The 20,070-nt window shown below is 40.9% G+C and overlaps 1 protein-coding gene across 1 annotated transcript; it reads left to right on the forward strand.

The window, feature by feature from the left end:
- Positions 1–679: 679 nt before the first annotated feature.
- Positions 680–7,368, forward strand: LOC133822162 (uncharacterized). The gene is made up of 4 exons (XM_062254408.1): positions 680–1,014; positions 3,005–3,978; positions 4,058–4,721; positions 4,830–7,368. Exons 1-4 carry the CDS (start codon positions 680–682, stop codon positions 7,366–7,368), a joined length of 4,512 nt encoding a protein of 1,503 aa, XP_062110392.1.
- Positions 7,369–20,070: the final 12,702 nt, after the last annotated feature.

Raw genomic sequence — 20,070 nt, forward strand, 5'->3', positions numbered from 1 at the left:
AAGGAACTTAGTGGGAGTTAAGGATAAAATACTGATGAAGGGTAAACCGGTAATTTGCACCCAACTTGTTAGTAAATCATCGATAGAGGATTGACTGACTACAATAGTTATAACAATGGATAACATATTTATGGTTTGGAAAATATGTTCTATGTATTCAAGAGTTCAATTTGGAGTCTATAGTGGAGTCACGCGGAATGAATAAGGTAGTGAAATTATTCGTAAATAAGTTCATGGTAACTTATTGGAGCTTGATTTTATGGTTCCATGGTCACCGCATCATATTTGAGTAAATAATCTAGAATGTCTCAATTAATTGATTTAATTATCAATTAGGATTTTTAAATTTGACTAGGTCAATTTTGAAAAATTTACAGAGATATGAGATTTAGAGAATAAAAGAGAATCTTTGGGTAAATTTATTATTATTGATAAATTGGTGTCAATATAAATAAATAATATTAAATCAAGTTTCAAATTATAATTAGCTAATTTGAATAAGGATTTAATTAAAATAAATAAATGGTTTTGAATTTAGGCTCAATTGGGATTTAAATTCAAAACAAAGAGAATGGGCCCAAGTCCATTTGTGGGAGCCCAAGGCTTTTATGTTTTGTTTATTATTTTTAATTAATTTAAATTTAAATAAATCTCGTTAAGGGTCGGGTTGCTCTCTTCCATGGCGAAGCGGAAGAAGTCGATTCGTAGGCCTGAAATTCTTTCTGATGATCGGTCTGAGAAGGTTTCGCCTGTGGCTCAAACGAAGGCATTGCTTGGTTCAGAGGGAGATGATGTCGCTGAACCAAAGCATGTCAATCTGATGGATTTCAAAATACCTGGGTCCGGGGTTATGCAGGATGGTGATATGGATCGACAGGGCAAGAGTGCCCAGCCTGTAGAGGTGGTGGACGATGGATTGGGTTCCGATTTGAGGAATGTTTCTTGGGCGGATAGGAGTGAAGGAGGTGATAAGGTTACGGAAGGGGATTTTCAGTCAGAGTCCCAGCTTCAAAGGCAACAATTTAGATCGAGTAAGCTTTCCTTTTCTGAACCGAAACTTGAATTTACTGTAATGACCCACTAATCTAGACTTTTGGACCGTTAACGAAACTATACATAAACTTACATTTTTGCGGAAATACCATAATTTTATTGAGTAACTTGTAAAAATAAGAGTTACTTACAAAATTAAAATACTAAGAAGGATATGGGATCCCATTGTCTTTAAAAACAAAAACATGATTTAAATGAAAAGAATTACATAAGAAATGCGAAAAATACATATAAAACCATAAAAAGGTAAAAATGAGACTACATCCTCGAATTGAATAACGCTCGGCCCCTTGACTCCATTCACCATCGATACACATCCTCTAAGCGTCACGAATCTTACCGCCTATAAAGCTATTTTCCTGCACATAAAACAAAAAGGAATGAGCCTAATGCCCAGCAAGGAAAATCTAACGCATAGTCATACACATAAATTTCATAATAAACGTAAAGAGATATCATAACACTTAATACATACACTTATTATAATGGCCATTATTACTTGGGGTCCCATAGACTAAACAAGCTTATGCCCATGAGATTAGTGGGGTCCTACTAGCTAAGTAGGCATATGCCCATAATCTTTTTGGGGTCTTGTTAGTCAAATAGGGCATAAGCCCAAGCCTACAAACATACACATTCATAACATATTCATAACATATCATATTTCATAACATAACACATAAGATAACATAAGCAATGAACATATAGATTCTATCCTATTTTCCTTACCAAAGTTACCGGGATATGATGGACTGAGTTGAGACTTTTGGAACACTCCTAAAACCACATGAGAAAGAGTGAGTCTTATGAAGAAGAAGAAATGAAAATGAATATGAAGACTAAACCATTGAGAATTATGCTTACCGAAACTTATGTGCTTAAGAACTTGGATTCCCTAACCAAAATAAGAATGAGGTTAGGGGACTGAGTAGAAGGCTTTGAGAAAGAAAATAACATGAAACAAATGAAATAGAGTTTCGGGTTTACCTCAAAGACTTGCAAGACCAATCTAACCACAACCGAAATACTAAAGAACCTTACTTCCCAAAGTGTTTGATAAGCTAAAGATGATTAAGCTTATGACTTTCCCACCCAAGTGTTTAACTCTCACACTCTCCTAGCACTTGCAGCTTCTGAACTTAGAGCAAAAGGTGAAAATGGCTGGGTACTAGGTCCTATTTATAGAGTTTGGGAATGAAAGTATCTTGATTTTACTTGAATAAAAATAATGGCTTTTTAGGTGAAAATAATTTGAATAATCGTTCAGCAGAGGCTGAAGACTCGTTCAAAAGATGCTGGACTTATGAAGGAGTTTGAATGGCTGAAAGGAAATGAATTCAAAAACATTTGAAATTACACTGAAGGAGGCGATATATCGCCCCCTGTAGGCGATATATTGCCTGGGCTAGTATGCCCGAGGCTGCCGTGCATCGTCTCGTGTTTTCCGTATCTACGTGCTGCGACATATCGCCCCCTATAGCTGCGATATATCGGCACACGCTGAATATTTAAACATGAAATTACAACATTTTAGCTAAGTTTGAATGGAGTAAACAGCCTTGACTAAGCCCTCAACGTATTCAAAGCTGCTGACTGACCCTATAACATTCAAACTTTACTCCTTATTAAATTTAATCCTAAAAAATACTTAATCCTTAATTACCATTCATATCATGTGCTTAAAATCCTATTGGTTGATATCTAAACCTTATAGTATAATAAATATAATCCTTAATATCAGTCACATTAATCAAACCTTAGGTTAACTTAATATTCTTAAATTATAGGTTAAACTTAGAAAATCTATAAGTACTACTATGAGTGTCCAAATAATTCCCGATCTGAACCAAAAATCCACAGTAACAAAGATAATACTATACATACTATAATACTACTAAACAATTAGCTAAGTAAAGTTCTTGGACTCTACATTTACTGAACCTATTTTTAGTAAGGGGCAGAAGCTGGTTCAAGTTGATATTGAAGAGGTGAAAATTCAGTCAGCTAATTGGAGCTCTACTGTGGTTTGCATGGTGCTTGGAGCAAATCCTCCAATGGCAGTGTTTGAAGGCTTTATAAAAAGAGTTTGGGGTCATCTAGGGATTGCCCAAATTTCTAGAATGACATTGGGGCTAACTTTGGTGAAGTTCAATGATGAAGCAACTAGAGATCATGTGCTTGAGAATGGAGTTCTTCAATTTGATAGAAAACCTGTCATCATCAGGCCGTGGACAGCAGATCTTAGTGCTATACGTTCGACTCCGCTTTGGATTCGACTACATGACCTTGGTTTGCAGTATTGGGGCAGCAAGTGTATTAGTGCTTTGGTGAGCACGATTGGAAAACCTCTTTTAGTAGATAAGTTTACTAGGGAGCGTTCTCGAGTTCAGTTTGCGAGGGTTTTAGTGGAGATGGAAATCACTAATAATCCACCTCGAAGCTTTCAGTTTATCAATGAGCATGGCCAGATTGTTGAACAAGGAATAGAGTATGAGTGGGTGCCTACTAAGTGTAAGAGTTGCTCTGGTTTTGGGCATTCTATGGCAGATTGTCGCAAGGAACATAAGACTATTTGGGTGGAAAAAGAAGCTCGTTCTAAAGTTGAGATTCCTTTGGAGCAGCTAAAAGTTTATGAGGGACTGAATGAAGGGGAACCAGGTGAGAAAGCCGGTGGGTCTAAAGTAGTAGAAAACTCTGATCCGAGTACTAGTGATGTTACTCTTTCAGGGGAGGCCAATTCTGGTCCGGTTAAGGAGAGGAACAGGGAAGCGAAATGGCAAACCCCTAGGCATGTTGCAACTCAGAGTAGACAAGGTCTCACAGCCAGTGGTAACTCTAACCTGGTTGTTGAGATTCAAAAACAAAACAACCAGTTTGTTGTTCTTCAGGAACAGGAAAAGGGCAGTAAGATTGGACATCTTGGAGGTAGTTTATCTAATGGATAAGTGCTCTATTCTGAGTTGGAATATAAGGGGTCTGAACAGTGTGAATAAACAAAGTTCAGTCCAAGATGTGTTTAGGAAGAATAAGATTGGAATTAGTGGTCTGTTGGAAACTAAATTGCGCGGGAATAAAATTGGTGAGTTCATGGAGAATAAATTTCCTAATTGGGAATTTTACTCTAGTCCCGTCACAGAGGGTAGACTATTAATAGTTTGGCGGAAGGGGATAGCGAAATTGATTATTTTGGAAGAGTCTCCTCAGCTGGTTCATTGCCAGGTGAACTTGGTAGGCCACATGAGTTTATTCCATGTCACTTTTGTCTATGGTTACAATTCAGTAGAGAATAGAAGAAGCTTATGGAATGATTTAACTCGCATATCGTTCTCAATCAAAGCTTGGATAGTCTTAGGGGATTTTAATGCCCCTTTTTCTGGTGGAGATAGGTCTGGTGGTAACCCAATTGCTAGTATTGAGTTGGCTGACTCTATAGGGTGGCTGACTAATGCAAAAATTGAGGCTCTTAAGAGTATGGGTTCTTATTTTACTTGGACAAACAACCAAGATGGCTCAGCTAGGATCTACTCAAAAATAGATCATGTGTTAATTAATGAGGAGTGGTTGGACATGTTTCCTCAGTCTTTGGCTATGTTTCAATGGGAGGTGGTATCTGATCATTGTTCTTGTGTAGTGTCTAATATCCCCATGGAGGCTATGGGAATCAAACTGTTTAGATATTATAATTTCTGGTCTAGCCATCCTGAGTTTAACTAGGTGGTTTTGAGTAGCTGGAGGACCCCTGTTAAAGTTTCTAGTTTGAGAGCAATTTTTATCAGGCTAGTAAGGTTGAAGCATAGGCTTAAGAAGTTTAATAGGGACTGTATTGGAGATGTAGGGTCTGGTTATCGATCAACTTTGGTGGCCTTTCAAGATGCCCAATATCAAGCCCAAGAGAATCCTCAAGATCTCAAGTTGCAGGTGGTGGTGAAGGAGAGGGCTTCTGAGTTTCATCAACAAGAACAAATGTATCATAGTTTTCTTGCTCAACGTAGTAAGATCAACTGGGTTAGGAAGGGAGATATGAATTCCTCATTTTTTCATGCCTATCTAAAGAAGCGAAAAGCAGAGAATACTATAGTCTCATATATTAATGATCATGGTATGTTGGTAGATGACTTTAAGGAGGTGGTGGACCATTTTGTTGATCATTTCAAGAACCATCTTGGTAGTACTAGTCCTGCTACAGGAACAGTAGACCTACATTGTATAGCTTTGGGCACCAAGCTTTCAGTTGAGCAGCAACTTTCTCTTTTAAAACCCTTTTCCAACAAGGAAATAAGAGCTGCTTTGTTTAGTATTCCTAATACTAAATTGCCTGGTCCAGATGGATATGGTTTAGGTTTCTTCAAGTTTCTTTGGAAGGATATTGGTCAGGATATATGCTCAGCAATCATACATGGTTTCTCTACAGGCCAATTTCCTAAGGAGCTTCATGAAACTACTTTTTCATTGATTCCTAAGGTTTCTAACCCAGCCAGGGCCTCAGATTACAGAACTATTGCTTGCTGTTCGACCCTTTATAAAGTCATGGCTAAGTTGTTATGTTCTCGGTTGGCAGTGGTGCTTCCCTCTCTTATTCAATCAAATCAAGGTGCGTTTGTTCGAGGTAGGTCTATTGCTCACAATATCATGATTTTTCAAGATCTAATTAAGAATTATGGAAGGGATATTACTTCTCCTCGCTGTGCAATTAAGATAGACCTTAGCAAGGCTTATGATATTGTTGATTGGCATTTTTTGGAAAATCTCTTGAAGGCTTACTGCTTTCCAATGAAGTTCATTGGCTGGGTTATGAATTGTATCAGGAATACTACCTATTCTTTATTGATAAATGGTCGAGTTCAGAGTAGTTTCAAGGGGGAAAAGGGCTTGCGCCAAGGGGATCCTATGTCCCCACTTCTCTTTGTGCTCATTATGGAATATATGACTAGAAGTTTGCAGTTGGCTGCCAGGTCTCCTTTATTTCGGTTTCACCCCATGTGTAAGAGCCTAAAGCTTGTTAACTTGTGTTTTGCAGATGATATTATTCTGTTTTGCAAAGGCTCTCTTGCGACTGTTAGTGTACTTAAGGATACTCTAGGGAAGTTTAGTGAGGCTTCTGGGCTGTCAATAAATGCTAAGAAGTCTCATATTTATTTTGGAGGAGTTAGTGCAGCGGATAGAAGAGAGATAACTCAGGTCATTCAACTTCCTGAAGATAACTTTCCCCTTCATTATCTTGGGGTTCCTATGAGGCCTACTAAATGGAAGCATGTGGACTGCGAGATCATAGTCCACAAAATGAGAACTAAGTTGTTTTTGTGGTCTAGTAAGCATCTATCCTATGCTGGTCGTTTATTGCTCATTCACATTGTCCTTTTTGGCTTGAGAAACTATTGGATGAATGTGTTTATTTTACCTCAAAGCATCATCAAGGAGGTAGATAAGTTATGTAGACTATTCCTTTGGGGGGCCTCGGTGACTCGTAGTAAACTTCATTTAGCATCTTGGCAGCAGGTTTGCCTTCCTAAGGCTTATGGAGGGCTCGGGCACAGAGATGGCGCTAGCTGGAATAGAGCACTTCTAGCTAAATATGTTTGGGCTGTCACTACAAAACAGGACACTCTTCGGGTCAAATGGGTTCAGCATGTTTACCTGAAGGGGGTTAACTTTTGGAACTATGTTTTGAAGCAAGATAGCAGCTGGTATTGGTGGAAAATCTGCCATTTAGGAAACAGATTCAATGAAGGAGAGGTGATTGCTGCTGGTTTTTCTGGGAAATTTAAGTCGTCCAAGTTGTATAACAGCTCATTAAACCAGCAACTTGTGGCTTATAAGAACGTAGTCTGGTGTCAAACAATCCTCCCTAAGCACCGTTTCTTGTTATGGATGGTGGTCAACTCTTACCTCCTAACTAGAGATAACTTGGCTAAGTCTAACATTCTGCTGAATAGCTCTTACTGTCCAGTTTGTGAAGACCAGTTAGAGAGTCATCACCATTTTCTTTTTGAGTGTTGTTTATCCAAGAGAGTCTTTTCTTGTATTTTTTCGTGGCTTGGGTTTCAAGCTTGGGCCACCAAGTATTTGGATTGGACTGTTAGGCTCAGTGTTGGGAAAAATGATAGTTTGAGCATAATCCTGAATATGGTTCTAGCAGCAGTGGTTTATCATATATGGAGGAATAGGAATAGATGCATTTTTGATGGGTTCTCTTTGACAGCTAACTGTATTGCAAAAGAAGTAATTACTTTAGTCCAATACAGATTATACATTGTTCATAGTAGGAAGGTTTTCCCTTATCTCAAGCTTTTCTTAAGGAAGCTTCAATGTATGTAGAGTGAGGGTTGGAACTTGGTTGGCTGTATCTTGGCTGTTGTTTGGGCGGTTTGCCCTTGATTGTATATGCTTGTTTGTTCAATGAAGTATTATTTCTTCTTGATAAAAAAAAAAAAAAAGCTCGTTAAGTTACCTATATAAGGAATATGATATCTAGGGTTTTATCGGGAAGTCTCAATTGATTCATTGGGTAAGTGAAAACCTAGACAATCTAATCATTTCTTGGCAACTCACTCTTCTTCTTCTTCTCTTCAAGATCTCTATCTCATGTGTAGAGAGCTAGCTGACACTAGTTTTAGGTTGACCAAAGGCCTGGTGAGGAAGATTTTGTTGCTAATCTAGTTCAATCTCTTGATAATACTCTGCAACAGAAAGGAATCAAGGGTTAGAGAGATTGAATGAGGGAGTTGTTCCAGTTCTGTTGCATAATGTAAGTTTCTTTACTTTACTCTGTTTTGTCTCAATTTTATGGGAGCATATTCTAGGAATTTACATATATTTTTTATAATATGTAAATTACATGAATATAAATAAAGACCTTGCAATTGAATTTCCTACAAGATGCATGTTTAGGAACGAGCTTTTGTGGTATTTGAGTGGTTGTTTTGACCTTCTATAGGACTTTTTAGGAACATTTTTGTGTTAGATGTGGTCAAAATGGCTCACTGCACACCCTAGTAAATTTTTGCCTTTCTGGACACCCGACCGGAATCTGGAAAAATCCCAGATTACGACGGTGTTCATAATTTCAAGTGTTGTTCTCTGGTGCCAATTTTTGGTCCTGAGGACACCCTTCGTCCTTAGAATTTCTTCACTCTTCTCCCTGAGCTGTTGTCTTAAGGATTCTCATTTTGACCCATCTTTCTTTGGGGCAAGGGGCTAACTGCTTGTTTTGTTGTTTCAAATGTTTGAAAAGCTCTATCAACTACACACACAAGGGTTTTACGCCTTCGACACCAAAATTCTTCAAATGGCTCGAGAAGCTGACCAAACTCCCAAGAAAGGGAAATGAGCGGCTAGCAGCAGTCAAGCCCTCGTGGTGCGAGAGGAAACAAGACCCATTCGAGTTGGCATCTCTAAGGAAATAACCAATGAAGGTCCAATGCCAATAGACAAACCCTACACCGCCACTGGATTCGAGGTGGTGGCCATCCTCCGCAAGCTTCGACACTGAGGTTCTATGGAGAAGATCCTCACCCACTATGGAGTGGAAACTCATTAGATGTTGTTGTGCTTGTCTCGGGAGGATGAGAGGGCGCATGAGAACATCCATGAGCTTGGGCCATGGAGTGCCTCTCACCTTCAGGCCGGTGCGACCTTTCCTTTGCATCAGTACTATGTTGACTTATTCAAGTTCGTCGTCATAGCCCCCTTCCAGTTGTCCCCAAATGGATATTAGGTGCTGGGCTGGCTTTATATCTGTATAGGAGACCAAAATAGCCTACCCCTTCCCCAACTGAGATACTATATGTCTACAGCTTTTGGCAGTGTTCGAAGAAGGGGGACCAGAATGGGTACTAAACCCTAATGAAGCACACATTCCCTGGGAGAAGTTACAAGGCCCCAAGCGGCAATGAGAATCTTGTTCGGGACTAGAAGGATCACTTTTTCTAGGCGAGTGGCTTCCCGATGAGGACCAATCCCACTCTACTCCTAGAGTTGGTAAGTTCATTTATCCTTGTGTCGTTTTGTCTAACAGTGTTCCGACCGTAACTAATCCTTAGTCTTGAAACATCTCATTTCAAGTCCTTTCTGTTGTACACCTTTTGTGGATTCTTTCGACAAAAGGTTTTATGTGATGAACGCCCTCCTCGACGAGGATTTGGACCTCACCTTCTTCATCACTGAGGCCCATCTGTAGTTGTATGGGCTACTGCGGGAAAGGCAGAGTATAAGCCTAGTGGTCCTCACCATATTTCGGGAGTCAAAGTAGTTGCGTCACAAGGCGAGGCTCCACACAGAATACATGGCAGATAAGGTGTAGTTCAAATATACACAATGACTTTGCGAAGAGCATGTGGACAGTGTCTTCGCCATCAAGGCCACCACGGAGGCAAAGGAAGATGAAGAGCTCGAGGCAGGGATCGAGTCATCTTCCATGGCCCAAGCTAAATCCCCAATTGTTCTTCGTTATGCTAAGTACGTAAGGGAGGAAACTAGTCCCAACCATTCTTTATTTTCGCCTTCACTCCATGAGTGTGGACAAATCTAGAGATGTTGCTTGTTTGAGGAGGGGTACCAAAAATATCAAGACCTCGTTGACATATTCCTCAACCACCTGAGGAGGAAGAGACACCCCCAAGGTTTCGTGCCTTTGGGCGAGATAGCGACTATGTATGCCACTTGGTTTTGTCAGTACGAGACCAATCTGATGCAAGAGATGGGTTAGCTCATCCACGGATTAGTCCATTCCTTACTCTACTCTGAGGAGCCTAATCGAGGTGGGGCTCCCGAGGAGAGCTATACTATTTTTTCATACATTTTAATTAGTCATTATTGCTTTCCTTCCCCTCCGAGGTTTTAACCGGTTTGTTTCCTATGTGCAAAAAGCATGGGCCTATCTGAATCGGTTAGGTCAAAGCGTCAGAGGGTGTCGAGACTGTAACGTCCTCCTAATCCATGATCGTTACACTGTGTACTTTAAATAGTGTCAGACTTGCTAATCAAGTCATTTTATTATATACGTGTAACTATGGTTAATGTCAAGGGTCACGGTTAAAAATTTTGGTCAAAGGAAATGTTGACTTTTCGTTTTAAACTTTAATACAGACATGGGATCTCAAAATGTTACAAACAAATGTTTAAAAAGGAATATACAGATCAAAAGTTACAACCAGCCGACCTAAAGGGAAAAATAATGTCAAGGACGAGCAGTCGCATATGTACACGTCACCACCTAAGCTCTCCGACTCATGGATGGTCTAGCTTTCCTTTTCCCTTACCTGCACCACATAGCACCCGTGAGCCAAGGCTCAACAAGAAAACTTAAACATGTGCATGAACAGTAAAAACAGATTCCAAATACATATCTAGCATGCCCAGTAGTAATAACTTACTCATGCATGCATCCAATTATAAATAAATGATCATTGGATCATTCTGGGGCTCGCTGCCCTGAATAGATGACCATAGAGTCAACTCGGGGCCCTATGCCCTAGCTATGTGACCATAGAGTCACCTGGGGCTCTTGCCCTTATCTATGAATAACATGCCATAGAGCTAGCCAAGCGCTTTGCTTTCCAATGACCATAGGGTCGGCCAACGTAATAGTATGTCCCTGATTGGGCCTAAGCCTTTCAACCAGCGCGGAGCACGCTATTGTCGCCCTCGAAAAATAAGGCATGCTCTGAACTAGGTCTACAGATACAGATAAGCATACTTCAGAGAATACAAGTATGCATACATATTAATTATACAACACAACCAATGAAATGCAAACATAGTAATAACAATGTTCCTTAACGGGGCCAAGCCCTAACTACACAGACTATGCGAACAATCAGATAACACTTAGCCAGAAATGGAGCATTCAAGCATGTTTAATCAATGGGCACAAACATGATTCAATCACATTCATTTTTAGGGGCTCGAGCCCTACTCATAGTTATAATCAACAGGCAGGACAAGCCCTAACCACATATATCACATATTGGGTGTAGTTTTCTTACCTCAAGTCCGAGTACATCGTAATAATAAGAACGACCCTCGAGCTTGATCCTTTCCCGAGCCCTAGCGGTACCCTAGTCATTACCAAATAAATGATATTCATTAATATCGAGTAGATAATTGCTTCCAGATTGAGTCCTAGCCTCTGGTACCTCAAATTCTACTAAACTGGGTAGTAGAATCGATCTTGAGCCCTTAGGTTTGAGTTCCTGTTATTGAAAACCTAACTTGGCCAAAGTTGCCCAGGCAGGCCGCGATTTGACCCTAAGGGTCGCGGCGCGCCTCCCATAATAGAAAGCCCCCCATTTGGAATTCGAGACACAGGCCGCAACTTTCCCCTGAGGGTCACAGCATCCTTCTGAAACGATAACCTCTCTTGGGCCCCGGGTTCACACGAGTCGCGGCGCCCCAAGAACAGGGCCGCGACACAACTCTACGAACCCAGAATTCCAAGTTTTCTCCTCAGTCAAATTCTACCAAAACCATCCCAAATAATTCCTAGAACCATAATTCAATCCCCATAACAACATCAACATAACACCAGCAACAAAACCCAACCTAAATCTTGACAAAAAACTCACCAAAACTCATAATCAACCACTTGAGCCACAAAGCTCAAGAACACCTCAAGAACTCTAGAAAATCATGACATAATTCAACTAAACAGGGACTAAAGCTTACCTACGTTGTGTTTAAATGATCTCCTAGTTGCAACCAATCCAATCCTAGATTCAAGCCTTCAACTTCCCAAGTTATTAGCCTTTAATCCCCTTAGTTTCCTGAAGAAATCCTCACCAAAAGTTGAGAGAGAGTGTGTCGGTTGGGAGAGAAAGAGGGAGCTGAGTGTTTGTATGTTGTGTGGTTTACTTAAGGTTCAAGTAAACTTAAGCAAATCCTGAGGCTCGGGGTACCAAAAACGTCCATGAGGGGAAAATGGTCAAAATCCCCGATATTCCCTCCTAATCTCACTTACTCGAAATATATCCTCGAATATTTATTTATATTACCCGATAACCCAGTAATGTACTAGATACCCAAAATACCCCTTGACTCACCCTGAGTCGGGTATTAGGTCCCGTTGTGACTTTCCTGCTAACTTGCTCCCTAGGATCACTCCATGACGAGTAACCCAAATGTATCCACATAATAATGTGGTCTCACACATATATCACATATATGCACATATATTCTAGATATAACCATAACGGGCCAAATTACAAAAATTGGCATTCTAATAAGAAACGCGCTCACATGTATATTTAATACACCTAACACATGCATATCTAGTCATATTATCATATAACTCACTTAATTACACACATATATTTCACATAAATATATAATTTTCCATCCTGGCACCCTAATCAAGGCACTAAACCTCATTTGGTAATTTAGGACGTTACAACTATCCCCTCCTTACAGAAATCTCGTCCTCAAAATTTTACTTGAACAACTCGGGATAATGATTTGGAGTATCTGCCTCTAGCTCCCAAGTCACTTCCTACCTTAGTGTTCCTCCATAATACCTTAACTAAAGGTATAGTCTTGTTCCTCAAGACCTTGTCCTTTCTGTCTAAAATCTGAACTGGCTACTCCTCATAGGAAAAATCTGTCCCCAGTTCAAGATCCTTGTAACTCAACACATGAGTCCCATCTAATACATACTTCCTCATCATGGAAATATGAAATACGTTGTGCACACTAGACAGTGCAGGGGTAAGGCCAACCTATACGCCAATTAACCGATCCTCTCCAAAATCTCAAATGGTCCAACAAACCTCGGGCTCAGCTTGCCCTTCTTCCCAAATTTCTTCACCCCTATCACTGGTGAAACCCTAAGGAAGATATTGTCTCCCACCTGGAACTCCACGTTCCTCTGCTTTGGGTCTGAATAACTCTTTTGTCTGCTCTGAGACGAGAGCATTCAAGCTATAATCTTTCAATAGCCTTAGTGGTCCTTTGAACTACCTCAGGACCTAAATATTTCCTCTCACCCATCTCATCCCAGTGAATGGGTGAACTACACTTCCTACCATACAACATCTCATAAGGTGTAGCTCTAATAGTCAACTGGTAGCTGTTATTATAGGAAAACTCTATCATATGCAAATATTTATGCCAGGACCCTTCAAAGTTCAGTACACATGCTCTCAGCATGTATTCTAGTATATGGATAGTCGTCTCAGACTGACCGTCGGTCTGAGGATGATAAGTTGTATTGAACTTTAGTTGTGTAACCATCGCTTTCTGCAAACTTTCCCAAAACTTGGAAGTGAAGATAGGGTCCCTATCATACACAATAGACCTCGGAGCCGCATGAAGGCGTACTATCTCTCTCACATAAAGATCTAAATACTATTCAACTGTGTAATTTATCCTCACTGGTAGAAAGTGAGCTAATTTTGTATACCGATCCATGATGATCCAAACTTAATCATGCTGGCCCACTGCCCTGAGCAATCCCACAATGAAATCCATCATTATGTTCTTCCACCTCCACTCTGGGATATCTAGAGGCTATAACAGCTGTGTTGGTCTCTGATGCTCTGCCTTGGCCTGCTAACAGGTCAGGCACTTTGCCACATACTCAGTCACGCCCCTCTTCATCTCAGACCACCAATATAAAACTTTCAGATCCTGGTACATCTTCGTGGTGCCTGGATGTAGAGAATAAGGGGTAGTATGAGATTCATCTGGAATCTGTCATCTGATCCCAGTGTCCTTCGAAACACAGATCCGATCCTTTTTATCTCCATAAGCCCACGTCTGACACTATGTAGTCCTTAGCTAGGATGTCCCCTCTGATCTTCCCCAATAGTGGATCACTCAACTGCTTCTCCTTGATCCTCTCCAAAAGAGTAGGTTGCAGGGTGATGTTGGCTAACTGGCCCACCATTAGCCAATACCTTCTCTAGTCATATGCTACCACGTTGGCCTTCCCTGAGTGATAGAGTATCTCACAATCATAATCCTTTAACAGCTCTAACCAACGTCTCTGCCTCATGTTCAAATCTTTCTAGGTGAAGAAGTATTTCAAACTCTTGTGATATGTGTATATCTCACACTTTTCACCATATAAGTAGTGCCGCCACACCTTTAGTGCAAAAACCACTACTGGAAGTTGCAAATCATGTGTGGGGTACCTCTGCTCATACTCCTTCAGCTAACGTGATGCATAGGCAATCATCTTCCTTGACTACATAAGGACAAAACCTAGGCCCTGCCTTGAGGCATTACAATAAATAGTAAACTAGTCATGATCTGTAGGAAGACTCAGAATTGGAGCTGTGATCAAATTCTTCTTCAGTCTTTGAAACTGTCCTCACACCTGTTTGACCATAAGACCCTCTGATTCTTGCATGTCAACTCTGTCAGTGGTGACACAATCTTGGAAAACCCTTCCACAAAGCGTCTCTAATAACCTGCCAATCCCAAGAATCTTATGATCTCTGAAGCATTCTTTGGCATTGGCCAATCTCTGTCTGCCTCGATCTTTGTTGGATCTACCATAATTCCAACCTTACTGACTATGTGATCTAAAAAGGTCACTTCTGGTAACCAGAACTCACACTTCTTAAATTTTCCATACAACCTGTGTTCTCTTAGCCTCTGTAGTACAAATCTAAGATGCTGCTCATGCCCTGTCTCTGATTGAGAGTATACTAATATACCGTCGACAAAGACAATCACAAATCGATCGAGGTAATCTTTGAACACCTGTTTCATCAAATCCATAAATGCGGATGGGGCATTAGTCAATCCAAATGACATCACAAAAAACTCATAATGCACGTACCATGTGCGAAAAGTTGTCTTGGGTACATCCTCCTCCCTGATCCTCAGCTAGTGATAACCCGATCGAAGATATATCTTGGACAATATTGTCCTACCCTGTAACTGATCAAACAAATCATCAATCCTTTGCAGAGGATACAAGTTCTTGATAGTCAACTTGTTCAGTTCTCTATAATCGATACACATCCTTAGAGAACCATTTTTCTTCTTCACAAAGAGGATTGGTGCACCCCATGGCGAAAAACTAGGCCTGATAAAACTCAAGTCTAGTAACTCCTGTAATTGAACCTTTAGTTCCTTCAACTCTGCCGAAGACATCCTATAGGGTGTCCTAGACACAGGCTCTATCCCTGGCACTAGTTCAATCACAAACTCTATCTCCCTGTGTGGAGGTAACCTTGTCAGATCCTCTGAAAACACATCTAGAAACTCACAGACTAATCTTTTGTGTCCCAGTCCCACTGGCATGACTTGAGTGGTATCCACCACACTAGCTAAGAATCATATGTATCCCCCCTCCAATAGGTCTCTAGCTCTAAGTACATATAGCATAGGTATACGGGTTCCATGCACAGTGCCAACGAATACAAAAGGGTCCTCACCCTTAGGCTCAAAGGTTACCATCTTCTTCTTGCAATTTATCGTTCCCCCATACTTCTCTAGCCACTCCACACCAAGAATTATATCAAAATTAGTCATAGCCAACTCTACCAAGTCAACTGACAACTCCCTTCCATCCACTGTCACTAGTAGTGATCTAACCCATCTTCTGGAAACTACTAACTCCCAGTAGGACGCATAGTATGAAAGCCCATAGGATCAAAGTCACATGGTCTACACAATCCATCTATAATCCTACTAAAAACAAAAAAATGTGTGTAATGAACCAAAGCGTTACAGTGCGTAGCACCGAAGTCAATCAAAATAATATAAAGGGTCCCAGCACTAGAAAGCTAACCTGTAACCACTGAGGGACTAGCTTCGACTTCCACCTGGGTCAAGGTGAACATCCGAGCAGGTTGTCCACCTTTTTGGGCCCTTCCTTTTTGGCTTTCGGGCAGTCCTTCATCAAGTGTCCCACACTCCCATGGATGAAGCAGGCCTTCATCTGACATTCCCCAATATGGCGCCTCCTGTACCGAGTACACTTTGGGAATTCTTTCCAGGTCTCACTGCCACCCTGGCGGCCTTTCTGTATACCTCATGGCCTCCTATCTGGTCCTAGGGCTGAAACTGTATCTAGAGTTTTTCTATTTTGGTCACTAGGCCCTCTGCCCTTACCAAAGCCTGAAAATGGAGTCCTAACCTCCTAGAATCCCTTCTAGACGCATTCTCGAGCCGGATCTTGTTCTCTGCGCTCTCAGCAGTAAGCACCTTCTCCACAGGCTGTGCATAGGTAGTCACCCCTGGCATAGTAGTAATACGAACATCCTAGGCTATCATAGGCTGTAGCCCCTAGAGAAACCTCTCTCTTCCGGTCCCATTAGTGGGCACCAGATCCCCAGCGAAATTTGCCAAAATTTCAAACTTCAAGGCATAATTAGTCACTGTCATGTTGCCTTGAAGTAACTTACTAAACTCTTCAGCCTTCGCAGCTTTAACTGCGTCATTGTAGTATTTCTCATTGAACATATTTTTGAATTCCACCCATTACATAGTATTTACTGCCATGGTCTGGAATGCCACCTCCCACCATATTCGGGCATCCTCCCGAAACATGTAAGTGGCACATGCCACTCTCTCATTACCACCGACCCTCATAAAATCCAAGATGGTGGTTATCATAGTCATCCATTGTTCAGCCTTCAGTGGGTCTGAGTTGCCCTAAAAAACTAGAGGGTGTTGTTTTCTGAACCTCTCATACAGGGGTTCCCATCTATCTCCCCCTGTCTGGGGCTGTACTGGCGCTAGTACCTCTGGCTATAACACTACTGGTACCAAGGACTTTAGGTTCCATGCTGGAACGTGTTACTATCTCAAGAGGCGAATTTCATCTTTCCGCCCCTGTAGCTTGGCTTGCATATCTACAAGCAACTGCTGCCAGTTCTCTGGAGCTGGCGGTGGAGCCTGGCCTTGGTCATTCTCTTCCCTGGCATGTATCTCTTGGCCAGCCAACCTCTTTGACCTTCGAGGAAGCATACTGATAACTATCCCACTCTGCAGTGATCAAATCGGTCGTTGGGTAAGTAATAACTATACCTTTTGTCACCTGACGGCCCAAGACTGAACAAACAACAAATTCAATCATAATAAGCATGCCAACACGTAATACATTCAATCATGGTGCTAATAAGCACTTCTTAATAGTCATCAGCAATTAACGATGCAAATAAGCATGTTCAAGCATTTATACATGTATAACAATGCTAATCAGCATTTCCTGACCTATATGCAAATAACGCGCTAATAAGCATATCCTGACCTACATGTCCATATAATAATGCTAATAAATGGTTCCTTTGCATTCACAAGCAATAACAATGCTAATAAGCATGCTTTATCATTCATGCAACAATCAAGGGCCTGGTCCTATCAGAATATCTCATGCTCCCTAATCAGGCATGCAGATAAGGCATGTACATTAATTTTAAAATGTTAAGCACTTAATCACATAAGTAGTTACGAAACCTTGAGTCGAACTTGTCTTTAGTGGGGAATGTACATGCCCGACCAATTTTCAGGAACCCTTAAACCTTGGCAGCTCTAATACCAAGTTGTAGTGTCCTCCTAATCTAGGACCATTACATTGTGTGCTTTAAATAGTGTCAGACTTGCTAATTAAGTCACTTGGTTATAAACGTGTAACTAAGGTTAATGTCAAGGGTTAGGGTTAAAAAATTTGGTCAAAGGAAATGTTGAATTTTCATTTGAAAGTTTAATACATACATGGGATCCCAAAATGTTACAAACATATGTTTAAAAAGGTATATACAGATCAAAAGTTACAACAAGCCTGCCTAAGCGGCAAAATAAAGGATACAACCTTTGTTCCTCTGAGATATCGTTGCTCATGGTGGAAGAGCAGCCGCATATGTACACGCTACTACCAAAGCTCTACAACTCATGGCTGGACTAGCTTTCGTTTTCCCTTACCTACACCATATAGCACTCGTGAGTCAAGACTCAGCAAGACACTTAATAACATGTGCATGAATAGTAAATACAGATTCCAATACATATCTAGCATGCCCAGCAGTAATAACCTACTCATGCATGCATCTAATTACAAATAAACGATCATTGGATCATTCTGGGGCCCGCTGCTCTAAATAGATGACCATAGACTCAACCCGGGGCCCTATGCCCTAGCTATGTGACCGTAGAGTCACCTGAGGCCCTTGCCCTTAGCTATGAGTAACATGCCATAGAGCTAGCCAAGCGCTTTGCTTTCCAATGACCATAGGGTTGGCCAACGTAATAGTATGTCCCTGATTGGGCCTAAGCATTTTGACCAGTGCGCAGCACGCTATTGCTGCCCTTGACTAATAAGTCAACCTTGAACTAGGTATTTAGATACAAATATTGATACAGATAGGCATACTACAGACTATAAAAGTATGCATACATATTAATTATATAACACAACCAATGAAATGCAAACATAGTAATAACAATGCTTCTTAACGGGGCCAAGCCCTAACTACGCAGACTATGCGAACAATCATATAACACTTTTCCAGAAATGGAGCATTCAAGCATGTTTAATCAATGAGAACAATCATAACTCAATCCCATTCATTCTCAGGGGCCTGAGCCCTACTCGTAGTTATAATCAAATATTGGGCCAAGCCCTACTCACATTTATCATGTATTGGGTGTAGTTTTCTTACCTTAAGTCTGAGTACATCGTAATAATAAGAACGAACCTTAAGCACGATCCTTTCCTGAGCCCTAGAGGTGCCCTATTCATAACCAAATAAATGATATTCATCAATATCGAGTAGATAAAGGCTTTCAAATCGAGTCCTAGCCTCCGAGACCTTGAGTTCTACTAAACCAGCTAATAGAATCGATCCCGAGCCCATAGGTTTGAGTTCTCGTTACTAAATACCTAACCTAGACAAAATTTCCCAAGTGGGCCGCAGTTTGACCCTAAGGGTCGCGGTTCAAGTCTCGACACGCCTCCCAGAACAGAAAGCCCCCTGTCTAGAATTCAAGACACGGGTCGCGACTTGCCCCTGAGGGTCGCGGCGCGATCCTGAAACAGAAACCCCTCCTAGACCCTGGGTTCGCATGGGTCACGACGCCCCAAGAACAAGGCCGCCACGTGACCCTACGAACCAAGAATTCCTAGTTTTCTCCTCATTTAAATTTTACCAAAACCATCCCAAATAATTCCTGGAATCATAATTTAATCCCCATAACAACATCAACATAACACCAGTAACAAAATCCAACCTAAAACTTGACTAAAAGCTCACCAAAACTCACAATCAACCATTTAAGCCACAAAGCTCAAGAACACCTCAAGAACTCTAGAAAATCATGACAAAATTCAACTAAATAGGGACTAAAGCTTACCTCAGCTGTTTTTTAATGAAATCCTAGCTGCAACCAATCCAATCCTAGATTTAAGCCTTCAATTTCCCAAGTTTTCAGCCTTTGATCCCCTTAGTTTCCTCAAGATATCCACACCAAAATTTGAGAGAGAGAGAGAGAGAGAGATTGTCGATTGGGAGACAAAGAGGGAGGTGAGTGTTTGTATTTTATGTGGATTACTTAAGGTTTAAGTAAACTTAAGCAAAACTCGAGGGTCGGGGTACCAAAAATGTCCCCGAGGGAAAAATGGTCAAAATCCCCGATATTCCCTCCTAATCTCACTAACTCCAAATATATCCTCGAGTATTTGTTCCCGTTTCCCAATAACTCGGTAATGTACTAGATATCCAAAATACCCCTTAACTCACCCCGAGTCGGGTGTTAGGTCCCGTTGTGACTTTCCCATTAACTTTCTCCCTAGGATTGCCTCATGCCGAGTAACCCAAATGTATCCACATAATAATGTGGTCTCACACATATATGCACATATATTCCAGATATACCCATAATAGTCCAAATTACAAAAAATGGCCTTATAATACGAAACAAGCCCACATGCATATTTAATACACCTAAACACGCACATATAATCATATTATCATATAACTCACGTAATTACACACATATATTTCACATTAATATATCATTTCCATAATTTTCCATCCTGGCCCCCTAATTAATATGTGGTGCACGTAAGGAGAA

Source organism: Humulus lupulus, chromosome 1 (genome assembly GCF_963169125.1).
Source record: "Humulus lupulus chromosome 1, drHumLupu1.1, whole genome shotgun sequence".
In the NCBI taxonomy this organism is placed as follows: Eukaryota; Viridiplantae; Streptophyta; class Magnoliopsida; order Rosales; family Cannabaceae; genus Humulus; species Humulus lupulus.

Excerpts from the sequence above, each read along its gene's own strand:
- LOC133822162 (XM_062254408.1), top strand. The coding sequence starts at position 680 with ATGGCGAAGCGGAAGAAGTCGATTCGTAGGCCTGAAATTCTTTCTGAT. Across the intron at positions 1,015-3,004 it reads TCAGAGTCCCAGCTTCAAAG|TAAGGGGCAGAAGCTGGTTC; the intron begins GCAACAATTTAG and ends ACCTATTTTTAG. Across the intron at positions 4,722-4,829 it reads GAGGCTATGGGAATCAAACT|GCTAGTAAGGTTGAAGCATA; the intron begins GTTTAGATATTA and ends AATTTTTATCAG.